Source organism: Vicia villosa, linkage group LG1 (genome assembly GCF_029867415.1).
Source record: "Vicia villosa cultivar HV-30 ecotype Madison, WI linkage group LG1, Vvil1.0, whole genome shotgun sequence".
In the NCBI taxonomy this organism is placed as follows: domain Eukaryota; kingdom Viridiplantae; phylum Streptophyta; class Magnoliopsida; order Fabales; family Fabaceae; genus Vicia; species Vicia villosa.
In genome coordinates, this window is record NC_081180.1 from 58,859,646 (window position 1) to 58,870,461 (window position 10,816).

General features: G+C 34.9%; 1 protein-coding gene across 1 annotated transcript; it reads right to left on the bottom strand.

The window, feature by feature from the left end:
• Positions 1 to 412: 412 nt before the first annotated feature.
• On the bottom strand, positions 413 to 7,978 carry LOC131638857 (casein kinase II subunit alpha-2-like). Its single transcript, XM_058909405.1, has 10 exons — positions 7,611 to 7,978; positions 7,308 to 7,437; positions 5,242 to 5,436; positions 4,166 to 4,323; positions 2,823 to 2,913; positions 2,546 to 2,611; positions 1,850 to 1,932; positions 1,673 to 1,736; positions 1,528 to 1,596; positions 413 to 789 (listed from the first exon to the last, which is right to left on the bottom strand). The coding sequence occupies exons 1-10, from the start codon at positions 7,961 to 7,963 to the stop codon at positions 730 to 732; spliced, it is 1,269 nt and encodes a 422-aa protein (XP_058765388.1). The 5' UTR covers positions 7,964 to 7,978; the 3' UTR covers positions 413 to 729.
• Positions 7,979 to 10,816: the final 2,838 nt, after the last annotated feature.

The window sequence follows — 10,816 nt, forward strand, 5'->3', positions numbered from 1 at the left end:
TAACTCAGACCAGTCCCTTTTCATTCGGCCGACGTGAAAAACAGAGGGAGAATCAAAATTTAAATCAGAAGGAATGATCATGTTCGTGTATAAAGAAGCATGCTAAGACCAAAATAAAAATGCAAGTGATTGATAGACAGAACAGAGCTACAAATACTTGGTGATTAATTAAATCATCTCATAATTTCATAAACATTTGCATGCTGCAAAACTCAAATAACAACAGCAGCATCCCCATGAACACTTAATGGTTAGCATGTCAAATGAGATGCTGCAAAACAAAAGATAAAGGCAACATGTTCAAAATTGTAAGTACCGCCTAGTTATGCTGTAAGAAGAACTTGAGAATAATCTGAAACTGTAAAATTTGTTTAGTATATTTTTTGGATAAAAAGAAAGATCACAAGTCAAATTTAACTCAAATTGAATCAAGATTTCGTTTTCAAATTCAGCACACAATCAAATGAAATTGTTAAGTTGAGACCCTGATTTTCCACAAAAATAAATTACAAAATCAGAAACCAAAAGCTAGTAGGGCAAGAGCTAATCAAACTGAATTTTACAACAGAAAGGGGGTGAATCTCCCAAAAGCAAGTTCCACCACAAATAAAAGTTTAGCTGTTCAGATAAAGCCTCCATTCGCAAGTTCCACCACAAATAAAAGTTTTGCCGTTCAGATAAAAGCCCCAATCAAAGACGAAAACATATATCTCCACAAGCATCAGCAGCTCAATGTGCGCGAGCTCTACTACTTTCTGCACTTCTAATTGGATTGAAGTATGGATGGGCCTGCATAGCATTTAAGATTTGTTGACCAAACATTTTCTAAATGAGTAAATATTACCAAAAACACTTGTATGGTAAGATTAGTAACAAGGGCATAGGCAGCATATACCAAATAAATTTAGCAAAATACAAAAATATATATATACATTTGCTTGAAAATCTAAAAGCTTCTTAGGTGTCCTAATAAAAAATATGAGGTACTGAATAAAAATAAAACTTCAAAATTCCTAAAACATTGAATGCTTTACCTTCTATTCAATGCTTCTATTTTTTATTTCTCAGCAAGTGATTTTGGAACATCTTGTAACAAAGTGAATCGGCTACATGAATCAAATTGAAGCATAATGTTCTATCCAAAAGACCAAAACCATGTTTCTATATTCACTAATATCAAGATCTTTATAGTTTTTCTAGGTCTTCCTAACAAAAATGAAAAAGAGCAAAGGAAAAAAAAAAAAAACAAGTCCTAACTACAATTATCTAGAGAACCAGGTATTGTTAGTTAGAAACAACAATCATGTTGGCCAGAAAATTGATTTACAGCGTAATGATCTAATTAAAAGGGTTTCCCGAAAAAAACACTGAAAAAGGGAAAAATCCAAATAAGGCAGGATTAACTTTAAAATGATGAAGCAACAACTAAGCCAAATCCCAGATCAGAAGCCAGAAGGCCTCAACTGAAAGACAAAGCTCAAATCAAGCCTAAGTGCAGTAATAAAATACTTAAGATTGGAATATTACCATGGCTTCCTTTGCAGTGGGCCGGTCTTGGTGATCGTATCGTAGTAACTTGTCAACAAAGTCAACAGCCTACATAAAAGTAGTGATAGTTTAGACAATGTGGGTAAATTAAAACACATAATTAGCTAATTATAATGTATACTACCTCAGGAACAGTCAAGTGCTGATTTTCAACATTAATGAACCTTTGCCATGGCTTTCGGCTGTGCCTGTTAAAACAATATTGGAAGTTTCCTGTTAGTTGAAATAATAGTAGTTTTACGAGTATTTAACAAATAAACATATATATTATATACCAAATTATGAAAGCACAGAAACAAACCTCCCAATAAGTGCTGCAAGATGTGGGTCCAACTCAATGCGATACTTATTCAAATATGCATTTAATTCATCTGTCCCAAGTACCTATTGCATTATGGGAAGAAAAATATTGTCAATCTAAAATTTTCCATCTCTATTACTTTAATGTCTAAATATCTTTTGAGCCATACTATAGCTAATAACTAAAAAAACGTCTTGTGTAGTTTTGAATCAACTCATAATTGCTTTCAAAGGCAGATATAAATATCAATCAAACAAACAAATAAATAAAACAAGGAAATCATGTGTTCTGCCAGGATAGGTACCAAAAAAACAAAGCGACAAGTTGGAAGCAGAAAAAAGAAAGGCACCATCTCATTCCTAAAATCCAACATACACAGGCGAGTTTTTTTAAAAGCTAACAGAAATATTTCATTTCTTCACAAAAAGAGCATTGCTTCACAAGACCACCAAGTGGGCTAAATCAAGTACCCATAAATCATTGAAAAGGAAAAGCCAACAATATAGAAAAGGACATAAGATAAAAGAGCAATGTAGAGTTGAAACATAATAAAATTCCCAGTCAGAATATACGGTTACAGATATGAATAACCGAAGTATCAAACCATGATGAAGTACACGCAATCTTGAATTATCTTCAAACACACATAATCCAACAATCCGGCGCAGAAACCACCGCTTCACAGGTTACACTTACCCTAGCTATCTTGACAAGTTGATCATAGTTATCATGTCCATAAAAGAACGGCTCCTTCCGGAATATCTACAACAACACACACTACAGTTAAGTAAAGCAGGAGACTTTAAATTTGACATTCTCTTCAAAAGGAAATCGCTCTGCCCTATCATGCTACTGTTTAAGATTCTAAGATTTAGCATGTTTAAGATTCTAAGATTTAACTCTACATTGAAAGAACCAAACCTAAATACTAAACAATAGAATATTTGTATTATAAGGAAAGTGTGTTGCTTACAATCCCAGCAAACATACAACCAAGACTCCACAAATCTAGAGAGTAATCATAGTCTTGAAGATCAACAAGAAGCTCCGGACCTTTGAAATATCTACAAGCAAAAAACATATAAAGGAGATCAAAATGTGTGTGTGCTCAAAGTGTGTGTATGTGTGCACGCACGCGTGTGTGTGAGAGTAAGTGCAGCTACGTACGCACAAAGCCTTTGTTAGAAAAAAAAACCAGACTAATCAAAATCCCAGACAGCGGCGCGGTGCGGCCAATCCCAAAAATGGGATAGCGATTAATGGGGTACCCGCTATTTGATCTTTTTAAGACAAATTACATGAATAGTAATTATGAACATATGAAGTGCAAAGGGAAGAACGAAGTCTAGAGAGAGACGAGGGAGGAAAATCGTTTGGAACGGCTGAAGTGCAGACACATCGGTGAAAGAAGGTTAATGTTGAGTCTCAACTCAAATTTGATAAAAAAAATCCCAAAATTATCCTTAAAACGTTTTAAATTTAAGGGTTAATTTTGGTTTTTAAGAGGGGAAAAGGATATAAGCCGATAACCGCTCTGCCCTGCTACCCGTTATTTACCCTATAGCAGCCGCTATAGTGTTCTGCACTGCTAAGGCTATTCCAATAGCAGGATAGCACCGCTATTGGCCACTATTGACTACTCTGCAAAAAAACAAGTAGGTAATCCGATGGCCTAAATCGTATTTTCTCTTTGTAATCCAATGGCCTAATGATGTGTATGAAAAAACTATTAGGTATTTACAAACTTATGTATTGATTTTTGGATGCCAAAGCTCAAAGACCCAAACCCCCTCCCTACAACAAACTTCCCAGCTTAGCAAACTAGCATTATCTGTCTGTGTACCAAAAAGAAATCTCTCAATATTCAAACTCTTTGAACAGAAAATGTTATTAGTTCGTGGGGAGTTGAATCAATGACATCCTTATCACTCAAGTCAAACCCTTATGCCATTCCCTCCAAAATCTTAATCTTCAAACTTCAATTTCAAATCGATGAGTTTAATTCAAGACTTCAAGTATATGTATAACCAAGCCTAATGGAGGATGGAAGGAGTAGTTGCAATGATTAAAGGGAATCAAAAGCAAATGATATGAGAAGTATGAAAATGCTCAGAGTGATTATTTAATGACAATTAACAAATCATCTGAAAAGGAAACGAGAGCACTTATTAAGGGCTATGAAACATGATTACATAGGTTCAAGCTCTGCAAAGCACTTATCAACTCCCCTTGGGGTCCCTGGTGGGCCTCGCCCAATGTCTACCTGCTTTGTGAGCTCCCATAAAAAAGAAAAACGACACATAAGAGGAAATGTACCTTGAAGCCACGCGAACATTATATTCTTTCCCAGGATGATAGAATTCTGCAAGCCCCCAATCAATAAGGCGGAGCTTACGCTGAGCATGGTCAATCATTACATTGTGGGGCTTTACATCCCGATGCATGATTCCTTGTGAATGGCAGTAATCCAAGGCCTGGAAGAAGTTTAAAATAACTTAGCACTTCCGAGTTGATAGCCACAAAAAACTGGAAATAGCTAGATTGGTAAAATAATATAATGAAATTATGGGATACAAATTGAACAAAGCAGTACAAAAGTGACACTATAGTACATACACTAACCAAGGGATATATGAACATGTATAACAAAGCTAATAAGGAAACCTGCAGACCGCATGAAAAGACATGAAGGAGATGCGTTGTCTTATGCAATGCAAACCTTAGAGGCAAAACGTTTTAGTTTGATATGGTAAACAGTTGCGTCAGCAAGACATTCAATTGAAGATTATATTTATTGAATGACACAATATCCATACAAAAAGTCAATGAAAGCAAGCAAAAAAGCTTTTGAATTGAAGAAGAGCTGCATAATCATAAACAGACAGACACATACATAAAAGTTGAAATACATTCTCTCAGAGAACATAAAAGGCTAAACTAAAGAAGCATGCAAGCCATTCTGATTAGAAGGCTTTATTAAACTACAAGCAATTTCAAAAGAAAAAGGAACTGGTTCTCGAAATGCCATTGCATAATCAAGATAAAATGATATGTCTTCCAATCATAAAAGCACCCACCTACAAAGCAGAATTAAGTTCTATAACAACCCAATCCTGAGACACCAGGTCCAAAATACAAACCAAAATACACACTTCATTTAGACTACGCCTAAGACAGAAGTATTCATGAAGTATGTGCAGCAAATGGTACAAATTTTCATCAGTCTAAAATTTAATTAAACAAAAGAGACACAAAAATCAAATGCAGTCAACCTTAAAATAAAAATCTAATACATCTCGTGTCCAAAAGATAAAAGTAAAAATAAATAAATAAATTAATAATTGTAGCATGTTCATGTGGCCCATTAATAATCAGAAGGATGTCAAACTTGCCTTTAGAAGTTCATAGATATAGTAACGTATGTCATAGTCTGACAATAAAGGATAAAGTACTTTAAAATCAGTGTTATTGACATATTCAAATATGAGACTTGGGGTCTTCGATTGCTGGTCTCTAACAATGTCAAGCAACTTAACAATATTGGGCCCTCCGCAAAGATTCTGTAATATTTTGATTTCTCTCTTGATCTGCATTAATAATCAGAAGAATAAGAAGAGTTAAATACATAACCAGCGAATGGCAGTGGAAAGCCATTATATAGCTGATCTCTATTTACAATAACCAAACGGAGCTAACTGCTATTCTGTAGCACTGTGGCCACTTGCATGCCAGTAGCACTGTGGCCACTTGCATGCCATGGACATTCAAAAATACAAAGAAACTAACTCTTGTTTTAAAAAGGTTTTTAAATTAATAAATAACATAGAAAACAGAGAATTAAATTCCCAGCACGGTGTTTGCTATATTCATATAAAAAATCGCCACAGATTGGAGTGGCATAGAATGATGATGCATAAGCACAGCAGTTTAAGTGTTGAAGCACATCATTAACATAGCCTTATCCCATACGTGGGGTCAATTACAGATTAAATAACACAATTTATCACCAAGCCATCATGGCATGGTGAAATTAGAGCCCACTTCCATTAGGCATGTCTGGCTTTGCCTGCTGTACATTGTGAAGAGCGGCTGTAGCCACTACTGTCATTCCATCACAGACAGCAGTCCATGGCAGAAATAGTACAAGATCAGCCGTTTGTTATATTTTTGAAAGGGATGTGTAAAATTCCAAGAGTTTGAGACCAATTTCACTCTCAAACGACAGTTCTACATCTGTCATATTTGGGAAATTATTCATCTATGGAATAGAATGGATATGGATCCCATTCTATATCCATGTTTCCTCTATCATCTCTTTCCCTGGTTATTATGATCTTTGATTCTCCTAGAAAACCTCTTGCAGCTATTTGTACCTTTTCTTCTATGTACTCCAGTGCTGTTGATGGCGGATGGCGGATGGCGGAGAGCCAAAATCCCGCCATACCGGCCATTTTGCGGCGCCATTATTGCGGATTATGGCGGAAAAACCCGCAATAGCGGACAATATTTACCATTGTGGTGAACTCAAAAACCGCAATGTATACCCGCCATAGTGGCCATGGCGCAGCAATTTGATAACACTGATGTACTCTATGATTATATTTTTCTGTTACTTCCTACATTATTTCCTCTTAGTCCTAGTCTTTTAAGTTCTCTAAACTTTTTTTTTGTTGTGGTTCAATTGTGGTACTGGTGGATGTATGGAATATTCAAGTCTAAATTTGTAAGAACTAATAACATGCAATCATCGGGGTGTGATTGTAAAAATCAATGTGTGTCTGAGTAAGCACTTTTCATTTTAACTCATATTGGTAGTTTAACCAAATACTTTGTAATAGTAAATTCTTTCTATGAAAAGAAAAAGGCTTAAGCATAAAAGATAGCACAATTGGCCTATGTATTATAAGCAAACACTCAAACAAAGATGATGTGTGTAATGTGGGTGCCTAATTGAAAAGATAGAAAATGGTGATGATAATGATGTTAGGAATGAGTTGGGTCCAAAGAATTCCACGCTACTCTAAGTTGGACTGGTACTCATAAGGCTTCAGAAGTTGAAGAAAGCACCATCTATAGAAGGACAGAACAACTGCAAATGCTAAAAATTTCAGAAAAAACAGATGTAACTTCTAATTATCATAACAACTCTCCCTAGTGATATAATATAACTGATGTCTAAGCATGTACTCGCACATTCGTTGGTGAGTGATTACGCATTACGTACACAACAACCGATCATTTCTAACCCTAGAAAATAACCATCCTCCAGCACACGCACATACAAAATAACAAATCTAAGTATATCGAATTATTAGGGTTTGAATTAGGCAACACTTCCAGTTCATTTTAATGTTACCTAAATCAAAACCTAATCGTGACAAGTATAACATATCTATTCATCAAATTAAAACCCCAATCCATAAGTCAAAAAAGGAAAAAAAATCCACATATAACTCACCTTCTTCTTCTTCACAGGTTTGAGGATCTTGATAACACATTTTTCATTATCAGTACAGTGAACCCCTTCAAACACCTCACTGTATTTCCCCCTACCAACCTTCCTCACCACCTCATAATCATCCTGCTCCCTGAAGAAAAATAACACACCAAATCAAGAAAATGAAAAGGGAATCAACCAACACCAACAACAAAACCCTAGAACTTCATTCGCCAAACATATACAAAATCAACAAGAAATTAAAAGAAATCGAAAATCAAAGGAGGTAAATAAAAATAAAACAGATTATTAATTTATCGTTACCCCCACTGAACGGTGAGGGTTTCGTAGTCCCAATATTCCTTAGGGCGAACGACGTTGATATCGGCATAAACCCTGGCCTTGGAGGAAGCGCCGGGGCGGCGAGTGGATTTTCCGAACTTCTGCGCCATGTCGTCGGGAGGAGGAGGGCGCGGACGGCGGAGATGGATTGAAGGCGGCGACGGAGTTGCTGCGGACGCAGCTAGGCGGCGGAGGAAGGAAGAGGGGGGGAAAGAGATGAGAGATTGGGGGGATTTATTATTACGAAAGAAGGAATGAGAATGAGATTGAGATGTTCGAAAGAGAAAGACCAATCTATCGCGCGAGAAGTTGAATTGGAATTGTCTTACGGCCATTAAATTGAAAAGGAAGAAGGAAAATATAAATACTATATATATTGTAAATAATAATTAAAGATTGGAAAGAAAAATAATTCAGCCCCATTAATTTCTTTTTTTATCTCACCCTCCATTAAATTAAATATTACAAAATTAAATATCACAAAATTAAATAATATTTTAAACACTAATAAAGGGTTAAATGCACCTCTAAATTGCATTTGCTAAAATACATATTCATAAAAACAAGTGGATCAATGTTAACAAATTCTGTAAGAGTTAGTTGAGTTTAAAAGTTGTAACAGTCATAGTTATATTTTGTAAGGTATCTAACATTTGTTGTTCTGAAGCATCATCGATGTTTCATTCAACAATGGACTCTACTGAATAACTATTTTCAACAAAATTACTTATGTTCGCTATTAATCATCTATCCATCTGGTATCAGAGCCGAGTGATGGTAAGGAACTAGCATTATCTAATCAGTTTAAAAAAAGAGTTATTTTAATGTTTTACTTATTTTACTGTTTATTTTCAACCATAGCCCTGAACTTTGATTTTCTTTAAGGGTACGTGTTGAAGCTGTATAGGGCAAACAATAAAAGATTTTGAAATATTTATCCGGGAAATTATCGTGTCCACAGAGATGGTCGTTAGAATGTCAATTAACGGTTTCTATGTTTTCAAGCTCGGGTTAAAATGAACGGAAAGTAAAAAGATATAAACAAGAAACATAAATACATTCTTAGGGACGAAATAATTTATTAGGCATGTAAATATACTCACTCGTCACAGACTTAAACCTATCGTTCAGTTGCACTTAACCTATAGTACTCGTCAAATGCACCTAAACCTATTGGATTGTCAGCTCCGATTGATGAGCAATCCGCCTCCGACCATCCAAATGCACGACCCAATGTTGTTTTCTAAGATAATCCTAACCTAAGAATGAAGTTGATGGAGTTGGGACACAAAAATCCCCAAAACCATAACCTGGAAATGTTACAGATGAAAGAATATAAAGAAAAATTTGTGCTGGCTCGCTAAGCGAGCTAATCTGGCTAAGTGAGCTACACTTGTTCCCTAAAATATCTAGTACAATAAAGGAAATCTCGCTTAGCGAGCTAACCGTGCTAAGCGAGCTCTAGAAAACTCGGCTTCTCTGTTTGTGAATCTCCTAGCGCGCTTCAGCTTGGCTAAGCGAGTTTCTGCAGAATTTCCATTTTATTGCTCCAAAACTGCGTATTCGAAGTCGTGTCTTCGACACTTTATTACTCGAGGCTCTGATATGCATCAATACCTATAAAACGAAGGAAAATTTATCAAACGGAACATAAAACGAATCAAAACGCAAGTATACTAATATTTACACAAAAGTTGGGATTTATTACAAAAACCAAAAGAATAGAATCGATAAGAGCCACAAATATACACTCAAAATAACGACATTTTGGCAGTTATCAGTACCTGTTGGTAGTATGTGGTCTAGGTCGTAAGTCTGAGAAGTGAGGCAGTAAAATCATTGGTTTAGCACATCGTAGTTGTCATTAAGAAAACAAACAATAAGAGGGAGGAGGGAGATAGAGAGTGTGTAAGAAAACTGAGAAATAACCAGTTGTGTATATACTATTTAGTAACCATGTCTTGAATCGTCAGGGCTTTGAGCGAGTTAGGATGTAGTTCACGTAGTAATATTAATAATCAAACTTTAATTCCTGCTACCTTAAATATTGATAAATTTGAATTAAATCAAGATATTTTCCAAATCAGGAATTAGAAATTCAAGAAATAAAAAATAGATTAGTTAACTGGTCTATGTCATAAATTAAATTAAAAGAGATTTATAAAATTAGCACGTTTAATTTTAAAAGTCAAAAAATTATTCTAACTACCGAATCGACTACATCTATATGTAATAAACATTAAATCATTAATTTGTTAAACAGAAAGCTGTTAGAAAATCATGTTAGAAAAGGATATTGTTATATCCATTTAGAATTAATCCAAATAGTTATAAAGTTTTTACATAAACTAGGGCTAAACACTCATATTATATTAGTCCTTCATGATACTCGTATTAAAGATTTTCATAAATCAACTATTAATATAGTTGAATCTAACCTTAATGATGATCTAATTTACTTTAGCTCCCATCCTAATTACTCTATGAGTTTAACTAATGAATTCACTAAAAACTCATTATTTATATATGTTCAAGGCCTTAGTGACACCTTTAATCCTGGAGTTGCTAACATAGATGTTATTAGTAGAATTACCTATAGAGTTTCTAATGTTAATTACAATTTTAAATCCCTTAAAACTACTCCTAGAAATGAAACATGTATTATTGAAGTCAATCTTAGCCGATATAATGTTATGACCCCGAAGATTCTTACTACTTCTAATATTATTGACATATTCCCTCAGGAATGGATTTTGTAATATGTGGTTAAATATGAAAAGATTTAAGTTATATCTTTTAGAGATGTTATTCAAGATATTGATGGATCAGTCATAATTAGAACGAACATAAGTTAATCCTTTCGTTACAATCAGTGTAGTAGCATTGGATCGGCATCTCGCATTAGACGTTCTGTTGATCCAACCATTAGGGTTAACCTTGCAGGAGTAAACTTTGATTCTACAATTCCCAAGCCAATTTACTCGGAGAGGACTTCTAGATCACCTTCTCCAACTGAGTCTCAAGTTTTAAGAGTTATAAACAAAGAAGAACCCTTTGTCATTCACAGAGCCTAGATTATAGTCGATTTTGAGGTTGGGTATAATTTAGAGAATAGAAAGTGGTATTTCTCATCTTTCTCTAAAAATCGTACTCAAATGTATTTACATAAGTTTTACATATTTTTTGAA